The following is a 21,443-nucleotide window of genomic DNA, read 5'->3' as shown; positions in this document are numbered from 1 at the left end:
AAGTTGAATGGTAATAAAAAACAAAAATAAAAGTAGGAAAACTGAGGCATTTCATGAAAAGTGAAATCCATTGTACAATGCATAATATAGTCAAAGATCTTGAAATTAAATTGGTGTCTTAACTATTATTTCTTACCTTTAACCAATAAACATTATTTTTCTTTAAAGGAGATAAAAAGATTATTCATTAAATATAGTGAAAATAAACATCATTAATTAAACACTATATCTCGCTAACCTCTTTACATCCATTAACACTCTGTAGTAAAAATAATACTGGTTTTTGCTGTGGCTTCATATTTCTTTAAAATATTAACTAAAATAGATTTCTGATTTGGGAAACATGATAACCAGTGCCATTTGGTCTTAAAAAGAATTGTATCTTAATCACCAAGACAAGACAGCAAGAAAACAATGACATGGTCACTTGAAGATTCTCTCAGTCTACTCTTCACCATCTAGTCAAACACCCATAAATTAATTCCAGCAAAACGCCTAAGAAATTCATCGATCAACCTCCAAAGCACATCAGAGAAAGTGCTAATATAGTGAACAGTAAAAACAACAATGGCAGCAGAACATCTTATTTAAACTTTTGAGATGATAAAACAGTAGAGAACTGGGAACTCTTTGGAATTTTTTTCTTGTTTTGGTTAAGAAGATCATTAATACTTTATAAACTTCATACATATGGCCCACTGTAAGGTTTAAAGAATAAAAGGTTTAATAGAATAAGCAAGAGAATGCCATAAAACCCTTGAAATAAGAAACACTGCTAACTTTTACAAACACAAAGTTCCTCACGTTTCAATCAAGTTTAGTCAGCCCTCATTATTCATAAGGACAAGTAGGCCAGTTTACAGACAAGCGGCACCCTACGAATGGCTCTTAGGCATGACACAGTTCTTAAGATAAATATGTTTACACTTGGAACAGTCATGTGGATATTATAAAGATGGCAACTGCAATCCTGTAAAACTATACCTAAGAAAAGAATGAGTCAACTTATATTCAGATACTTCTAAAATCCCTCATATTTTAAGATGCTCTCTCCATTAATTTATTTGAACAACAAAATACTGTTTGGGGAAAAATATATAAGTCTGAGATGACCTCAATCAAAGCTAGTTTTTCAAAGCTTATAAAGGTCACCTATATGAATAAGACAAAAGAGAGGGAGGGAAGTAGGGAGGGGCAACAAAATTTAACACAGAGCAATTATTCCTGGAACTATGAACTCTCAATTCCAACTGCGGGATGTCACTGAAAACAAGTCTTCTAAAGATCACTTTGAAAAGCTGTCAGTTATGACTACAAATATAGCATATGGGACTAAAATATTCAACAATCCTAATGTTATGCCATTGGGTGCTTGTAGCTTGAGATAAATATCCAGAGATAGTATAATACAGAGATTTCCCCAAAGCATGATATTTCAAACATCTTACACTACAGTGAAGACATTGTACTCCAAAAACCATGTTAACTTTAAAAAGTCATTCTAATGATGATGAAGACATGGAATACCATTTGACCCAGCAATCCCATTACTGGGTATATACCCAAAGGATTATAAATCATTCTACTATAAAGACACACACACACATATGTTTATTGCGGCACTATTCACAATAACAATGACTTGGAACCAACCCAAATGCCCATCAATGATAGACTGGATAAAGAAAATGTGGCACATATACAACATGGAATACTATGCAGCCATAAAAAAGGATGAGTTCATGTCCTTTGCAGGGACATGGATGAAACTGAAACCATCATTCTCAGCAAACTAACACAGGAACAGAAAACCAAACACCACATGTTCTCACTCATAAGTGCGAGTTGAACAATGAGAACACATGGACACAGGGAGGGGAACATCACACACCAGGGCCTGTCGGGGGCGTTTATTTAATGCTAGGGGAGGGAGAGCATTAGGAAAAATACCTAATGTAGATGACAGGTTGATGCGTGCAGCAAACCACCATGGCACATGTATACCTATGTAACAAACCTGCACATTCTGCACATGTATCCCAGAATTTAAAGTATAATAAAAAGATACATGATTAAATAAAAGTTTTATGACTTTGAAGTTGCAAGAAAGGCAACATTATTACCTTTATTTCATATAAAATGTCATCTTTAGGTACGTGGATAGCTAAACTAACATATTAACTATTTTAAATAAGCATTTAATTCTTTCATCCTTTTGGTTTTCCCATTGGAAATTGTGGACTCACTATATACACATATAGTTACATGCTTTTCAAACCACTTCTCCGTAGAAAGTAGTTTACTGGATTTTAGTATAAAGTATTTGTTTCATTTTTTTTGAAGTCATTAAGAACCACATTAAGCAAAAATTTCCTTTTCATTTATAAGATGATTCTTCCCTTTGAGTTTTACGGTGATAATAGCTGGCTTTGAAAAATGTAAACATAATATCAGTATTGTTGAACTGTTGAAACGAATACCATTACCACGAAATCTCTTTGTAATAAAATGTCACCAAGACCAAGCTTCATTTAAATTATAACTAATAGAATAAATTTACGCAAATGTCTGAAATGTGTTATAACAAAATGTGACACTTGTCTCTAATTGACTAATAAAAAAAGACTAGCACAATATCAAAACATGCAAATTAGATGTATCTGTGCTTAAAATAAATCAAGATCAAGTTAAGGGAAATGAGATTGGGCACTTAAAAATTAGTATGTTTTCCTTGGCTGGGTTTAATGAGAATTTGGGCCTGCTGAGAAATCATGCAGAACTAGTCTCCTCTCTTAGACGAGTAATAGAGGCTAACGCAGAACAGGTAACTTAAGAGATCAGCCCCTGAGAACAAAGCAATTTCCAGGCATCTGGGATCCTAAATCACTTCTCACCGGAACCCTGGCACCCAGTCTGCCACCCTTTCTTTACTCTTAGATTACCAGATACTTTGGGTGTGGGTTCCTCTCCAATCTGGCTTGCTACAAAAGAGCTACATGGTCTGGTATCCAGCAACTCCTTCCTTCATCTCCCAGGAGCTCCCCCTGCCCTCACGTATTTATGTTTTACACAGACACACACACACACACACACACACACACACAGAAATAAAAGAATGGGAGTAGTACAGAATGAAGAGGTTTCCAAAGATCAAAGAAAAGATGATCCAGGCTGGGCGCGGTGGCTCACACCTGTAATCCCAGCCCTTTGGGAGGCTGAGGCAGGCGGATCATGAGGTCAAGAGACTATCCTGCCCAACATGGTGAAACCCCGTCTCTACTAAAAATACAAAAATTAGCTGGGCATGGTGGCGCACGCCTGTAGTCCCAGCTATTCAGGAGGCTGAGGCAAGAGAATTGCTTGAACCCAGGAGGTGGAGGTTGCAGTAAGCCTAGGTTGCACCACTGCACTCAGCCTGGCGACACAGCAAGACTCCGTCTCAAAAAAAAAAAAAAAAAAAGAAAAGAAAAGATGATCCATTATTGTATCTTTTCTTTTGGCTTTGGACTCTGAGTTTCTTGTCACCCCATTTCTTTGTAGATCTGGGAGAAAGATGTTCATTTCCCTTCCAAGGGAAATAAATTGGCAGCTGCCTCTTAGTCTCTTCCTTGGCTCCCCTGATAAGCAGGTTTTATATGTCTATGATAAAAAAGTTTCAGCAAACACACATGCACAAGTATACACACACATACACACTCACCCAGAGATCATGTATTCTAGTCCCTTCATTCACATGAGAAAACTGAGACAGAGAGAGATCATCAGTGACCCATCTATGAAGCTCTGGCAGAATCAAGACAAGATCTCACATGTCACAATTCCCATTCCATTGCTCATTCCATTCCACCACTCTAATAAATCATTCTTTCAAGTTCTCAGCATGAATGACAACAGCTGCCTGCTGCAACAACCTTTTCTATTAAAAAAAACAAAAAACTACCTCAAATTGAATGGATTCAAGCCATCCAAGCTTCCTCCTTCAGAGCCTCCACTATTTGATAAATATGATAAGGTTCACAGAGGGGTATCTGGCTGGGGCTGGGTGATCAAGGTCAGTTTTCCCGCCTATCTTTGTTTCTCTCTTAACTGCCTCATACTAAGACTTATTTGTGCTCATTTCCAGTGGCAGAGTAAGTGTCGTCATCACTAATACCATGTGATTTCTTCACTCCCAAACTGGACTCAGTTGTCGTATTTTCTACTACCCATGCACAGAGCATAGCTGTACAAGGTAGGTTGAAAGGCTCACATAAACAAGCACTTAGTTAATTAAAACTAACATCTCTAGGAACAAAGATAATCATATCAAATCAATACATTCAAAACATTAAAACTCACCTAACAGGTCTCTTTAATAATCAATCTCATAGGTCAATAAGAGAGCTATAAATATACAATCTACTACTGCCTCATAATCTGAAACTTGTGTTGTTTTAATTCTTTAGGTTTAATGTTAACTAAACAATGTAAAGCCAGTTGCTTACTTACTGGCTCTACAGGGAAAGAGATATAGATCCATAAAAAACTAATCAATTTAACTGAAGAATTTGGGTAGGTGCAAGTATGAGTAGAGAATGCTAAAGGGATGAATGAAATAAAGGATTGACTAGTCTGATACAAATACTGAATGAAAGAAAACTTCCGGGATTCTTTCTCCCTCTTTCAGATGAGATGACCTAGCGGAAATATGCTGGCTAAGAATGTTTGATATCTTCCTACTGAGAGTAAACTCTTGGAGAAAGAATTTCATATCACCACTCACGTTCCCTTTTCTATCCTTCACCCTCACCTCAAGAAACTAGAAAACTTCATGAATAGCTCATTAGTTGGCCAAAAATATTTTCAAAAAGCATTAAACATCAAGAGTATATAATAAGAAACAGAGTTTCTAGTCTCTTGAGAGTATCACACTTTTTTAGGGAGGAATAACATCAGCCACAAACGAGGATCAGAACACTGGATTCAGATTTAAAAAGTAAATATGACTAGTAAAAAGAAGTAGATACAATGGACATGGAAAAAAGGAGCCACACGGTATATGGGTCAGAGAAAGGTTTAACTTTAAATCAGAAATCTGACTTAAAATGTGAGGTATGGTTCCCCCTCAACCAACAATATAACCCATTCTTGGGTATTCACATTTATAAGAAATATAGACTCAAGATAAAAATTGCTACATGCCCCATTTCAGTCACAAATCTAAAGACAGTGAATTGGGGATAAAAGTCCCTCCACTTAAGAACTTAGGTTAAAATGCTACTAAGAGTAAAAGCATGTTAAACTACCTGCCGCCAGAAGATGGTATAACAGCAACCATGTCTCTCTGAGTTTAAGAACCAGTCAGCTCACAGCCTTCCAGAACCTAGCTTGCATAGAAGAGGAGCTTCTGTGGAGAATCAGCCTGAGAAATTTATACCGCTTTGGTTCTACCACTAGCTAGGTGACCATGGAAAAGTTGCTTAAGTTAGAGACGTAGTTTCTTACTAGTAAAATAGGAATTATTTTATTGATCTCATAGGATTACTCTAAGTATTAGATGAGATAATTTATAGAAAGTACTTAATACAATCCTTTTTATTGAGGGTGTTTTGTTGTTATTTTCTATAAAGACAATCCAGGTTCTCACCTCTACCGAGAAGATGTGGCTAATACTTAAAGGTTTTCTTGTTTGACTTTGTTTTAATCAAAGATTTGCCAAGATAAAGATCAAAGTTATTTGTTGTAAAACCGATTATAGACCTACAAGCTATTCAGTGGATTATACAAATATGAGCATAAAGTATTAAAGATATGTGTCTTTCTGCATTTTCATGTGGCAAAACTTTCTATGTGCTGCTTTTTAGAATGCGTATTTCTGTCAGTTATAAACTGCTGCTCCAAATTATGTGATAATTTAGATCAAGGTCATTACCAACTTAGTTGACCAAACCTGAAAAATATTGTTCTTATGTCAGAGACCTTGAAGAAAGAATGCTCTAATGGGATTAAAATGCCTTGCAAAGAATTACAACATGAATAGCTCAAGAAATCTTAATTTATAAAAGGTCACAGAGTTACAAAAAACATGTTTCATTTCAGCTAATTAAATGAAATTTTAGTTAAACGGCACCTTGAAATATTGGTATTGCAGCTGCGAGTGCATTTAAATAGCATTTACGCAGATATAATTAGCACAATTAAACATGGGTAGAAGTGGAAACACTATTCTTAATTATATTGATATAATCAGTTTTATTAATGCTTTATAGCAACAAAAGTGACATCTGACAGTAACACACAATTCATAACTGAGCCTAATATTAAGCATTTTAGCATATTAAGGAATCTAAAGCTAGGTAATTGGAAAAAGAAAGAAGTCAAACACTGAATTCTTACCTGTGACAATGCCATAGTTGGGAGGTTCAAGAATTACTCCATAAAACTGGATGATGTTTCTGTGACTGAGGACACTGAGTATTTCTGCCTGTACAAAAAATAAAATGCAAAGTTGCATAACATTTCACATTTATAATAGTCAAATAAAACAGGCTTCCTACTCATTTTTTTTTGAGTTAGGGTCTTGCTGTGTTGTCCAGGCTAGAGTACAGTGGTGTGATCTTGGCTCACTGCAGCCTTGGCCTCCTGGGCTCAAGTAATTCTCCTGCCTCAGCCTCCCAAGTAGCTGGGACTACAGGCACACACCACTACACTCGGCTAATTAATTTTTTTTTTTTTTTTAAGAGATGGGGTCTATGTTGTCCAGGCTGATCTCGAACTCTTGGGCTCAAGCAATCCTCCCACCTTGGCCTCCGAAAGTGCTGGGATTACAGGTGTGAGCTACCATGCCCGGCCTTAGTTTTCTTTTATGTACATTTACAAAGGTATATATGTGCCCAACAAATATGTGATTCTGCTAAAGTTGTCTTTCTTGAAAGTTGAAACATTTCTACTGAAGCTTTCTGAAAATTTAAAAAGAAAATGGGGTTGAAGAAGCGATAAAAGAGGCGCTTGCTAGCAAGCCCACCTGACTGATAATGGAGGAGAATGACTGAAGAGATACCCCATTTATTTACAGTGAAGGTCCTCTTCCTAATAGTCCAATATATATATTTTGCAAAATGTCTGTTCTGAAGGGCTACAGCCAGACTGAACTTCTGTTGGTTAGATGAGTCAATAATAAGTGGGTATTCAGGTAATACCCACTTATTTATCTAATCATTTATGCAAAATATATTATTGTTCTCCTTCTGTATGCAAGGTACTATAAACATATAAAGGTAGATTCTTGACCTTCAGTGGTGATTTGATAGGAGGCTGTATTTATACATTTTGAAACGTGTTAAATACTAGAAAGTGGTACTGAAGAGTGACATGGTAAAAATAAGTTGTATTTATTAAACTTAATTTTTAAAACAAAAAAACAGATACTATAATATATATCTGCTAATGTCAATAGAAAGATGATCTCTTCATAAATCATATATTCATCAATATTTTATGACTTTTATGGAGATAAAATATGGCTAATCAAGAATTATAAATGAGGTATAAAATCACGTAAGTTAAATATAGAAAATATTCAGTATTTTTCAATGAAAGGCATATTACTGGCAGTAAGTAGACTGGAGATTTATAAGTCCCCACCCCAGAAAGAGGATCATCAAGAAGAATGTCAGCAGTTAATGAAAATGGAGACACTTTGGTCAGAAAGGGACTCCCCTTTGGGAATGTGTAAACTATGAATTAGTGTTATTTGCTAATCAGTTTTTTTATAGGATAAGAGTTGGGATTTCATTAAAAACAGCTGCGAAACTGGTTTTGAAGGTGGTGTAACTAGGTGGAAAACAAGTTTGAGGGTCGGCATAGGGTCAATATGAAATTGAGATAAAGAATATCATTGATTGCATGAGACGCTTATCAAGCTTGATTTGACAGTGTTTTCTTATAGTAATACATGTGTCAAAGGGGGCTATCGCTGCTTAATCAAACAATTCCTTAATACTTATTGAGTGCCTCGTGTGTATAGAGGGGTCTGTGTTCATCAAGCAACCTTCTTCTCATAGTTTAGTTTCTCAAGTAGGAAGAAGATGTATTATTTGTGCAACACAACTATTCATCCACATGGCAACCCTACTTCTTACTATAATAATAAATAATAATAAATAAAGTTTATTTATTATTATTAGAAATAAAGTTTATTTATTATTATTAGAAATAATAAATAAAGTTTTTTGTAAAAATAGAATGTATGTGCAGTTTGGAAATCACAAAGCCCCCATTTTAAGTGGTAGGACCAATTGTTTGTGAATAAAGCATTAAAGTTCAATGTGAGTAAAGCAATAGAGTTAATGTTTGAACCAGTATTTGTCAAACTGAGGCAGTGTTATCCTTCGGCATATTCTTTGGGGCACCTGAATTTTGTGATCATTAAAGATTTTTCTATCAATAAAGAATAAATACAAGTATATTCTGAATCCTTGGATGACCACTTTACAATGCAGCATGATGGGATTTTCAGTGTGCCAGCTAGTTTCCATGTTTATATTTAAGATATTGCCAAGTGATATCTTGAGGAGATAGGATTGATCATTTCAGGTGCCGGTAAGCATGTCTAACAGCTGTTAGGCTGGCAAATGCTAATGTCAAAATAACAATCATTATCCTCTATCCCCTTGTTGTGCTCATATTTTTTGCAAAAAAATTTGCAGTTTTATTTCCAAGTAAATGACATTTTCATGAAATAAGATTTTAGGTTCTTATATAATAAACTAAGAATCTGATTTAACATAATAAAAACAACATGTTATTTTAGAGTGCTGTACTGATTTCATGGAAATGGGCCAACAGTAAACAGAGGCAGACTGAATAAGTAAGTGATATGTTTGTAATAAATGAAGGTCAAATGACATCATGATGTCAGCAATTCAAATAAGCTCCAATAAAAACAAGTGTGAGGTTAACCAAATTATTAAAACCTGTGTTGTTGCAATCACCCTCTGACAGCAAGCAGATATACTCTCTGGATTTTGCCTTTATAGGCACCTGCTTGCAAGAGCTCATTAAAAAAAAAACTGTTGGCCGGGCGCAGTGGCTCACGCCTGTAATCCCAGCACTTTGGGAGGCCGAGGCGGGTGGATCACGAGGTCAGGAGGTCGAGACCATCCTGGCTAATACGGCGAGACCCCGTCTCTACTAAAAATACAAAAAAAAATTAGCCGGGCGTGGTAGCGGGCGCCTGTAGTCCCAGCTACTCGGGAGGTTGAGGCAAGAGAATGGCGTGAACCCGGGAGGCGGAGCTTGCAGTGAGCCAAGATAGCGCCACTGCAGTCCAGCCTGGGCGAAAGAGCGAGACTCCGTCTCAAAAAAAAAAAAAAAAAAAAAAAAAAAACTGTTGCAATAAATGTGTAGTAAATAATTTCTCACTGAATTGCTGTTTTTCCTTTGTTTTCCAGATTTATATTCTGGGATAATCTAGCAAATGAGCTGTGCATCAAAATAATGGATTAGTGGTTTAAAAATGTGTTCACTGTTAAAAGGAAAACATGAAAATGATGAAAGCTAAAATAATGGTCCACCATACAAAAGTATATCTTTTTACACTATTAAAACCAACATAAGCCATTTATTTTCAGTAAATATAATTGGATAACAATCGTTAATTTAAACTGTATTGATTTTATTTTTGTTTAATTGAAAAATTGGTTTTGAATTTACCTGTGTATGAGAGTTATAAGGAGTTAATTCTTAGTTTTATGTTTATGTATATTTAAGTTACACAGAAATAATTTCAGTCAACATGTGAAATCTGGAAGACTAAAATTTTCTATATAAAAGATCTACACATTTCTCAGTGTGCAAAATGCTTTTCTAGGGAGTCAAACAGATACTTGGACCCAATGTCCAAAGCAGCATTATTCACAATAAACAAAAGGTAAAAACAACCAAAGTGTTTATCAACTGACAGATAAAATGTGAGGCTATATATAAAAACAATGAAACATTATTTCTGCTGTAAATAGGAATTAAGTTTGGATATGCACTGCATCATGAATGGGCCTTGAAAATATTACGCTAAGTAAAATATGCCAGGCACAAAAGGGCAGATACTGTATGATTCTACTTATATGAACTATCTTGAACAGACACATTCAGCAATAAAGAAAGCAGATTAGAGGTTGTAACCAGGGGCTGATGGGAGGAGAAAATGAGGAGTTAATGCTTAATGGGTACAGCGTTTCTGTTTGGGGTGATGAAAATTTTTGTAAACAGTGGTGATGGGTGCACACCACTGTGACTACAATAAATGCCACTGGCCAGGCACGGGGACTCATGCCTGTAATCCTAGCATTTTGGGAGGCTGAGGCAGGAGAAGAGAAGCACTTGAACTCAGGAGTTTGAGATCAGCTTGGGCAACATAGTGAGACCTTGTCTCTACTAAAAATAAAAAGTTAGCCAGGTGTGGTGGCACATGCCTGTGGTCCCAGCTACTCAGGAGGCTGAGGCAGTAGGATGGCTTGAGCCCAGGAGGTCAAAGCTGCAGTGAGTTGTGACTGTGCCACTGCATTCCAGCCTGGGCAACAGAGTGAGACCCTGTCTAAATAAACAAGTAAATCCACTGAATTATACACTTAATTACGCTGAAATAGCAAATTTTATGCTATGCATATTTTACCACAATAAAAAAGTTTAAAAAATGGTATTCTAAATTTTTGCAGAGATGAGTGATCAGAGTCTATGTATTCAATAGTCATCTTAAAGTTATACAAACTACGGTCTAAGTATCCATAAGATAAACATGTAATTTTCCAAACTAGGACTTGGAGGATCTAAGAAAAGACTGGGACAGACTGCAACAATATATATACATTTTTAGACAGAGTCTCACTCTGTCGCCCAGGCTGGAGTACAGTGGTGCAGTGGTGCAATCTCCACTCACTGCAACATCTGCATCCCAGGTTCAAGCAATTCTCCTGCCTCAGCCTCCTGAGTACCTGGAATTACAGGCACGCACCACCACACCCAGCTAATTTTTGTATTTTTTTTTTTCAGTAGAGACAGGGTTTCACCATGTTGGCCAGGCTGGTCTCGAACTCCTGATCTCAGATGATCCACCTGCCTTGGCCTCCCAAAGTGCCAATTTTAACTCAGGCTCTAAGATTCTCCATAAAATAAAGGGCCCCAATCTGAGATATAAACGGAGGAATCAAGGTCTATTCATAAAAATGTCTAATAGTCATGTCCTATTAGGGTACCAAAATGTCTCTACAGATTATTGTTTGCCTGCTCTTACTGTTTCCAGCTGGGGCCAGTTCCTTTCTCCTTTCCTCTTTCCTTTATCAGAAAAATTACAGAAGTTTTAGTTTGTTGATTAACCTGGGAGGTCGTGAGTATTTTGTTGTTAGTTTTATCGGCATTTCTATAAGTTTACAGGGGAAAACGAGCCATTAGCTCAGTTTGCCATGTTTCCAGACATCGACTAACACACAGGTTCCAAATGACTGATTCAGAGATATTAAAAGAAGTTAAATATCACAGTTTTAATTATCTTCCTTTGAAGTATTTCCAACAGTTAAAAAATATCTCCATCTTCAGAAGGACTCTTTTCCTTCAATTCAAAACTTTTTTTCAACCTAATCCCAAATTTTATTTTGTTTATTTAATTTTGGAGAGCTGCCATAGACTCCTTAAAAGATTCTGTGTCTTTAAAGCTTGTTTTGCAAACATCGACAAATGGGACTAATTAAACTGAAGAGCTTGTGCACAGCAAAAGAAACTGTCAACAGAGTAAACAGTCTACAGAATGGGAGAAAATATTTGCAAACTATGCATCTCACACAGGTCTAATGTCCAGAATCTATAAGGAACTTAAAAAAGTTTACAAGCAAAAAACAACCCCATTAAAAAGTAGGCAAAGAACATGCACAGACACTTTTCAAAAGAAGACATACATGCGGCCAACAAGCATATGGAAAAATGCCCAACATCTCTAATCATTAGAGAAATGGAAATCAAAACCACAATGAGATACCATCTCACACCAGTTAGAATGGCTATTATTAAAAAATCCCAGCACTTTGGGAGGCCAAGGCGGGCAGATCACGAGGGCAGGAGTTCGAGACCAGCCTGGCCAACATGGTGAAAACCTGTTTCTGCTGAAAATACAACAATTAGCTGGGCATGGTGGCACACACCTGTAATCCCAGCTACTCCAGAGGCTGAGGCAGGAGAATCGTTTAAACCTGGGAGGCGGAGGTTGCAGTGAGCTGAGATTGCACCACTGCACTCCAGCCTTGCGACAGAGCTAGACTCCGTTTCAGGAAAAAAAAAAAAAAAGTCAAGAAATAACAGATGCTGGTAAAGTTGTACAGAAAAGGGAATGCTCATACACTGCTGGTGGGAATGTAAATTAGTTTAGCCATTATGAAAGGCAGTTTGGAGATTTCTCAAAGAACTTAAAACAGAACTAGCATTCAATCCAGCAATTCTATTACTTATATTCCATACTTACATTCCATTACTGGGTAATGGAATATAATGGGGGAAACCCAAGGGAATATAAATCATTCTACCATAAAGACACATGTTCGTCACAGCACTATTCACAATAGCAAAGACATGGAATCAACCTAAATGCCCATCAAAGGTAGACTGGATAAAGAAAATGTGGTACATACATACCATGGAATACTATGCAGCCATAAAAAAGAACAAGATCATGTCCTTTGCAGAAACATGGATGGAGCTAGGAATACTATGCAGCCATAAAGAACAAGATTGTGTCATTTGCAGTAACATGGATGGAGCTAGGAATATTATGCAGCCATAAAAAAGAACAAGATTATGTCCTTTGCAGAAACATGGATGGAGCTGGAGGCCATTATCCTAAGTGAGCAAAGGCAGGAACAGAAAACCAGATACAACATATTCTCACTTAAAAGTAGGAGCTAAACACTAAGTACACATGGACACAAAGTAGGAAACAATAGACACAGGGGTCTACTTGAAGGTGGAGGGTGGGAGGAGGGTGAGGATTGAAAAACTACCTATAGGGTACTATGCTTATTACCTGGGTGATAAAATAATCTGTACAACTAACTGCCCATGACACACAATTTACCCATGTTACAAACCTGCACATGTACCCCTAAACCTAAAAGTTAAAAAGCTTGTTTTACACCTTTTGTATTCCATTTATGTACTCTATATGTATTTGTGATAAATATTGTAAAAATAAAATTGAGTTCACTTATTTTTGTGAAAGAAAGCAAAGATACCAACAACAACCTGTTGATGGGTATAGAATGAAAGCAATCGTTTATGAAGCCCCACATCATAAGGCTGGCAGGTTCCACTTACATCTTATACTCAGAACAGGCTTTTCTCTCTGATTGTCAACAGCTACTTCCCTCCACCTAGCAGCAAGATTGTGTCTCAGCGGGGTCCATGCTTCTGCATGTGATGTGGCACTGACACAAGGTACACTTCTTTTGCCCATGAATGTCAATTACTCCTTCAAGTCCTCTAGTGTGTGTGGTATTTAAGCATATAACTACTCCACGGACCCTGATCTCTAAGGTCCTCACCAATTTTTTTTTTTTTTTTTGGAGACGGAGTTTCATTCTTGTCGCCCAGGCTGGAGTGCAATGGCGCAATCTTGACTCACTGCAACCTCCGCCTCCTGGGTTCAAGCGATTCTCCTGCCTCAGCCTCCTGAGTAGCTGGGATTACAGGCGCCTACCACCACACCCGGCTAATTTTTGTATTTTTAGTAGAGATGAGGTTTCACCATGCTGGCCAGGCTGGTCTCAAACTCCTGACCTCAGGTGAGCCGCCCGCCTCAGCCTCCAAAAGTGCTGGGATTACAGGTGTGAGCCACCATGCCCAGCCGGTCCTCATCAATTGTAGGAGTCTATCATTTCATCAGAGTGTGGCAGTAAGAGAAAGAAGAGTGGTTCATCCAATCACTCAGCTGAAGCCATCTCCTCACTGCACTCTACATCCAAGGTCCAAGGCTCTCTCCAAAAACTGCATCTCCAAAATGCCAATATGATCCAGGGTCACTATATTCCCCCAAAGTTCAAGAATATAGGAGATGATCCTACATATTTTAAAAATAAAAATTATGTGTATAGAAAAAAGGCAAGGAAGAAAGAAAACATTATTGTGGTCATCTATTTCTAAGTGGCAGAAAGAATAGGGATTGTAATTTTTTTTGTTTCCCAAATTCTTTACAATAAGTCTATGTAATTTTTATAATCAGAAAAAGCAGTACAGGCATGTTATATGTAATATATATAAGAACATATGACTATGAAATTTAAAATATTTATTTGCATGGAAAGATTCTCCCTAGGATTGGGTCAGGAAAAAGTGAAGCTCTTTCCTTACCTTCCCAGGACTACGGTAGGCATATAAAAACTCATTTAGTTAACCACTGACCTGTGATTTTCTCCCGATACGGCTCTGGAACAAACCAGGGTTCATTCAGGTTACTCTTACAGAAGGCCATAGGTTCTGAGAAGCTATGAGACTAAAGATGTGGATACTGGAAATCACGTGGGCTCTAGATGGACTTCAACCTACTCGGTATGCATGTGGTTCAGCATTTTATTACATAATGCTCCTCTCCCTTCTTGTGTCTGCTCCTATGGTCTGCTACCCTTTAGAAGAGCCTTTCCTACTTTGCTCCTCTTATAAAATATCTAGTATAATACCACATGAGTGAGAAAAGTCAGATACCCTATATATAGGAAGCACTAACATTTAAAGGATGAATGAACAGTATTTGATGATAATGATATTCAGTGTGTTTAAATAATTATGGAGAGCCTATGTTAGCAAATGTTAACCCTGAACCGTACCGTGAGAAGAGTAAAATGCCGGGAGGTATGAATTTGCTTCAGTATTCATTCTGCTCTTTTACATGCTTAAGGGTTACTTAGGGTACATTTCATAAGAGTAACAGTCAATCAATTATATAATTGCAGTAGGAAGCACAGTTCAGAGTTATGTTCACTAGTTCATTGTGGATTTAAACTTCAAGAATGAGGATTTGGACAGCTGCACTTTGCCTCTTTGTAGGCACTGTTGCCCAAGGCAATTACATGAGCACAATTTCTTGAGAATCCTTTGCTGCTTTGCATTCTTCAAGCATGCCCTTGCCTTTGCATTGTACTTTTTCTTTGCCGTGTACTTAAATGTAGGGTTTTAGGATTAAGCAAGGATGAAAGGCTTACTTAACCTTAAACCCTCTATTTCCAATTTTCTACCCAATACATTTTGCCATGTATTTCCAAAGTCACCTCTACAGATGAGCCAGCCTTTTGCCAAGTCCACATTCAATACCCATTATTTGACCTGAAAGCTACGGTAGGTGCTTCTTTGCTGTGTGCTGACAGATGGACCCCTGGTACTCAGTAGTGGGGCCACATTGCACACAAGCTCCATTCCTAGGCCAGGGCCAGTATCATAAATATCCACAACAAATGAACCAGGGTCTCCTCAGTGCAGCATACCTCTTATCTTTATCACTACAGAGTCCAGAACTATTGTACTTGGCAGCAGAATGTGAACGCAAGGAGAAATTATTGATTTAGAAACTCCTAAAACAGTATTTACAAATCTATAACGTCAAAACAGCTAGATCTTTCAGGAAAGATGTAGGGAGAACTTCCCTTGCCTGCTAATTGTTTCAGGCTCTGATTATAAAGAAAACGAAGGAGAGTTTTCAATCTCAGTTATCAAAAGTATAAAAGGTTCATGATCCCAGGATCTTGACTGAGTCAAAAACGAAACAAAATGCTGCTTAATTCAGTGCATTTTTACCCCAAGAGTATCATAACCGGGGCTTTTTTTAAATAAAAATAAAAAACTTCATTCTTACCTGTATGACAAGATGGAAAACCAGCCTTTCTACGTCTAAAACTGCTGTGCTACAACTTTAAAAGCAGGCTTGGAGGATTTTCAATCCTGTATATAATCACCAGAGAGTTATACACAGGTCATGCCCTTTGAGTCACTTTGGGCTTAACAAGACCCATTCAGTCACAGTCACATAAAAAGCAGCAAACTTCACAATTCCATAGGTTCTTTTTCAAATGATGCTCTTTAGTATTCAGGGCAATAAAGAAGGATAAATGAACTGAATTCAAACCCATAATAGAATACATCCTATATTCTGAATGATGTTTGACATCATGAAGACTTTTCTTTGGAAGAAAAACAGTTACAAATGCTATGAAAAAAAAAATACACCAGTCATTTCCCCACTCTTCTTAAGCAACTGAGATGGAGTCACCAGTGTTGGGAAGTCTCCTATTGCTCAATGGTATTCCTGGTGTGATGCAGCCGACTCACTGTGTGCAGTCACTTGGGAGGAGCCTGGGCTTCCCTCCAGGGATCTAGAGCTGCTCTCTAGTTAAGTACATACCCAACTAAGGGCAGACTCACCTGGCAGGATAGGAGGGTGGCAAAAACTGGATGAAACAGAGTGAAGATTTAAGACCAGGGATTCAAGAGCTATTTCCAAATCACAAAAAGGCAAAGAGATTTTACATTCTTTGTGTTCACACCAGAATGTCACTGATAACATGAAAAAGTAAGGCCAGGTGTGGTGGCTCACCTCTGCAGTCCCAGCACTTTGGGAGGCCAAGGCAGGCAGATAACTTGAGCTCAGGAGTTCAAGACCAGTCTGGGCAACATAGTGAGACCCTATCTCTACAAAAAATGCAGAAATTAGCCAGGCGTAGTGGCATGTGCCTGTAGTCCCAGCTACTCAGGAGACTGAGGTGGGAGGATCACTTGCACCTAGGAGGTCCAGGCTGCAGTGAGCTGAGACCATGCCACTGCACTCCAGCCTGGGCAACAAAGATCCAGGAAAAAAAAAAAAAAAAAAAAAGGAAGGAAGGAAAGAAAAGAAAAGGAAAGGAAGGAAAGGAAAGAAAGAAAGAGTAAAATACATTGAAACAACCCGTACTCAGTTTGGGTGACAAAAACACAGACAAGAATTCAGTCGGCTTTCTGTCAAACAACTTATGCAACTTGGTCGAAGCAATCATACGGAAATTATCCCCAAAGAAAATCCCCAAACAAGGCTTCAAATTGGAACTAATGAAGGATTAGGCATCTAAGAAATTGAATAGCAATATAACTTAATCAAACATTGGACTAGGTGAGTAAAAATTTAATTCTGTTCCAAAATGGATGGCCCTAAAGCGACCTGGTCACTCTGGGCCTTTTTTCCTTCCTACAAAATGACTTGGTTGCACAAAATTGTCATTCAGATCCCTTCATGCTTTACATTTCTATCCATTTTTGTGAAAAAATTAATGTATTATTAACAGCACACAGAGTAGGTGCTCAATAAATATGTGACAAATGGATTGGAGGTAATTAACCATGTTGTATTAGGACAGCCTCTGGAGTCACATAGGCTTCATTACAACGTTGGCTCTGCCACTTATCAGTGAGGTGACTTTGAGGAAGTTATTTAAACCTGAGACTCAGTTTTCTCATCTGTAAAAGGCAGACAGTAATCCTACTCCAGTGCCCAGCAAATGCCAGGTTGCTCCACCAATGCTAAGTCCTTTCTCTAACATCTTTCTCCTTCCTTTATAATCAATGATCATTCAGAAGCAAGTCAAGCTTATGAGTAAATTCCTATGTCTTCCATCAATGGATTCCATTTACATATTTTGCTTGTTTTAATTAGCCTCATGTAGTGATTATATTCGACTGTCCTTGTTTACTTATGTTTTTACCTAAATATAGCACTTTGACATTTCCAAAGCATTTATCTTACTTGACTCTCAAAAATGAGATATTGTATTGTATTTAAGTGTTGAGAAAATTGGGTCTTTGATTTGATTTTCTCAAGCTTACTTGCCTAGTAAATGTAATAAAGTCTGATGCCAGGTCACCTGCCTCTGCCTCTTTTTATATATTCTCCTCCCCCTTACTCCCTTTAAAAAAAGTCCAGTAAAATCATAGGTCCTTCTAAACATTTTTTATTAAAGCTTTCCCCTGCTCAAAGAGATTTCAACTTGCAGACTCTATAATACTAGCTAACATGTATTGAGTACCTACTGTGAGCTAGGCCAAAAACTTCCTGTAGATTGAACCCTTACATTCTCACAGCAAACATGAGTTAGGGCTTACTATTAATCACCCTTTCACAGGGGAAGAAACCTGGGCAAGGAGAAACTTTAAAACTTGCCCGAGGGTACAAGAAATGGCAAAGCCAGGTTTTTAGTACAAGTAGTATGATCTCAAAGCCCTGCTTATCATCAGTAAACCATACCACTCCACTTCACAAACCTAATTTGAATACAGAATAAAATGAACAAGGAAAAATTAACTGGTCTAGAAAGTTCCAAAGCTCCCTTTAGTTACAGAAGCGTGAGAAACAACGCATCAGCTTCCTCTTAGGGCCTGAGCTGCTGTCCCCACTATAAGATTTCCAAGTCTTCCTGACACTCAACTGTGCAGAATCAGGTCAAGAACCAAGATCTAACTCCCTACAGGCACTAGGCCATCAGGCCAACCAGCATCAACCAATTTTATAGCTAATAAAACCAGTTAATTGCACAGCAGGAGGCACTCTCTCTATGCAAAAATTACATGGTTAGAAATTTTGAGCGACTCTCACAATCTGATTAGCTAAGTGCTTTATAATATTACTCTCCAGTGAAACAGAATTTGATTATTTACATCCCATAAGAGAAATGTTTGCCATATTTATTATGGAAATCTACAAAATCATTTAAAAGAATTTAGCAAATTTTAAAAGAGTCTGAAAGTCCTTTAACATCTTTTAGACTCCAATTAGACAGTGTCTTGAACACTTGGATTCTTCAGCTACATTAATGATTTTACTATTTTGGGGTTCTGTCAGCACAAACAGTAACTAAAGGCATATGGGTGATAGCTGGCAGATATTTTTAGTTTTATTAATTGCAAAAAAAAAAAAAAGGTACCAAACCCTAACTAATACATAGTAAAGATAATCTGGAATCATAGAATATTAAGAATGGAAGGGATTTGAAGTCTTTCAGTCTTTTTCTTTCTAGTCCTCAACTACAAGCCCACTTTAAGGCAACTCCACTCTTAAAGGCAAAAGATCACTTCTCCCCTAATGGCTTGATGAACAGATCGCCTCCATTTGAATGAACTGTCTCATACTTAATAACCATGACTCCAGCCACCATCTTTCCTTTCGCTAACAAAGGAGTCAAAAGGGACACCCATATTTTCACCTGCACAGGGGTTGGTGCCCCTAACCCCTGCATTGTTCAAGGGTTGACTGTATTTTATAGTGTATCTCAAATTGCAGTCTTTAAAAGAAGATTCCAGGGGTCCACAGATTCACAGATCCTTGATGGCCCATGAAACCAAAACTCAAAGAAACACTGGCCTAATCAAAGGGTTACCTCTTGGTTTCCCATCTGTACATACAAATACTATTTCCTTGACTTTTTCTACGCCAGGAACTTTCACCAGCATTCTACTTTAGCTCCTTATGACCATCTCTTAGGTAATGGTACCAACAGTGGTCTGTTAGGAACCAGGTCGCACAGCAGGAGGTGAGCAGCTGGCGAGCGAGCATTCCCGCCTGAGCTCCGCCTCCTGTCAGATCAGAGGCAGCATTAGATTCTCAGAGGAGCACAAACCCTATTGTAAACTGCACATTCAAGGGATCTAGGTTGCACGGTCTTTATGAGAATCTAATGCCTGATGATCTGAGGTGAAACAGTTTTATCCTGAAACCATCCCCCACCACCGCCCCATCTGTGGAAAAACTGTCTTCCACAAAACCAGTCCCTGATGCCAAAAAGGTTGGGGACTGCTGTCTTAGACCCTTTCATTACCCAGCCACCTCACTTAGAAACCCTTCTCTGACCTCAATCTCTTATGCTTACTCCCGTGAAATCAGCTCTTCGGTTGACCAGGTTGAGGCTTCTAGTCCCTCAATTCCTTTCTAATAAATGGGGTTCTACTAAAAGAAACAGAGATCCAAAATAACAGTGCTTTAAACAAGATAGAGTTTTATAACAAATCAGTCTTGAAATAACAAAATGTCTCAAAACACGAAGGCTGCAAGAATCCCAATATGGCAGCTCAACAATTCATTATTCTACCATCCTTAGCAATGGCTTACATCCTCGAGGTTGTGTGGTGGTCCCAGTGTAACCCCTGAAGTTCCAAACCGTTAAATTTACATTCCAGGCAGCAAGAAGGAAAGTACACCAGGGTGTCCTCTTAGGTCAGCTTCTTTTAGAGAGCTTTCTCAGCAATCTCATCTAGAAAGTTCTGCCTATATCTCATAAATGAGTTCTATTTTCAGGAAGGGCTGGGAAATGTAGTTTTAAGCTGGGTATAGTGGCACATCTAACAATACAGGAATCCTAAGGAAGATGAGGAGAATATTACTGTGTAAGCAGCTAATAATTAATGCCATATCTATCAAGCTATCAGAGATCAAGGTTCCGTTTAATGGAAGAGTCGCTAGGGTACCACAACAACATTTTGCACTCCTTGGTCAAATAATCCCAAAACATACTTGCCAAAACCCTAAAGTTCCAGTCCCCATGCTACCAATCTCTAAGTATGGAAAAAAATCCAATAATTACCTTTCTATGCCCCTCAGTACTTTCAGATAAGCTTTTCTGACAGATCTGTACTGAAACAGTTAACATGGTGTAGTTATGATCTGTACATTTATTGAAAGCTAAAGGATGAAAGCAATCATTTTGAGTATCTCCAGTTAGTTTCCTCTTTCACTCTCCATTCAACATTCACCCAACAAATATTTATGAAGTATATATGATGTGCCAGGCACTATTTTTTGGCGCTAAGGACAGTGGTGAACAAGACAGCAAAACCTTTTTCCTCATGGAGCCTACTATCTAGCTGGAAAAGACGGACAATAATGATATCAAGAAATATACAAGATAATTTTCATGAGTAAGCTACAACACACCTCAGCTCTTCTCATGTCTTCTAGTACTCTTGCTTTTTCATCCTCAATAGATTACTATGAATACTCTCACATTAGGGAAACTATGAATACTCTCACATTAGGGAAACTGGTAGAACTCAGCACTCCTACCTTACACCTACGCCTTTCTTTCTGTCTCAGAGAAAAATGTACCCCTCCCCTTCCCCAGATTTTACCTCCCCCTCTTCTCTCAGGATATCGCTCTCCATCGATATTCTTTCTGAAATATTCCATCTCTTTCTAGTTCCATCCTCTAGGCCTAAGAAAATGTTTTTCATCTCTCCAAAAAACAACTTTTCTTGACCCTTCCCTCCTTCTCAAACTACTTTCCTGAACACCAAAACTTCCTGAAATAATACTTTACACCACGTTCCATTTCCTCACTTTCTATTGGCACCCTAATCCCATTATATTTGGTTGGATTTCTATAGTAATGCTAAAGTTTCCCTAAGTAACTTGGAATTCTGAT

The 21,443-nt window shown here is 37.9% G+C and overlaps 1 protein-coding gene across 5 annotated transcripts in view; it reads right to left on the bottom strand.

Annotated features, from left to right (window-relative positions):
* MAP3K20 (mitogen-activated protein kinase kinase kinase 20) overlaps positions 1-21,443 on the bottom strand; it is a 191,822-nt gene that overhangs the window by 91,259 nt on the left and 79,120 nt on the right. For 4 of the 5 annotated variants that reach the window (XM_003309428.7, XM_016950053.4, XM_054679948.2 and 1 more), the window contains exon 3: positions 6,376-6,463. In XM_003309428.7, the coding sequence (XP_003309476.3) occupies positions 6,376-6,463 (88 nt within the window). Of the gene's footprint in view, positions 1-3,700; positions 3,789-6,375; positions 6,464-21,443 lie in introns of those variants that run through there. The other variant, XM_016950052.4, reaches the window with a different exon arrangement.

Source organism: Pan troglodytes, chromosome 13, assembly GCF_028858775.2.
Source record: "Pan troglodytes isolate AG18354 chromosome 13, NHGRI_mPanTro3-v2.0_pri, whole genome shotgun sequence".
NCBI lineage: Eukaryota > Metazoa > Chordata > Mammalia > Primates > Hominidae > Pan > Pan troglodytes.
The sequence above is the reverse complement of the archived record's forward strand: the minus strand, read 5'-3'. Positions and strand labels throughout refer to the sequence as shown.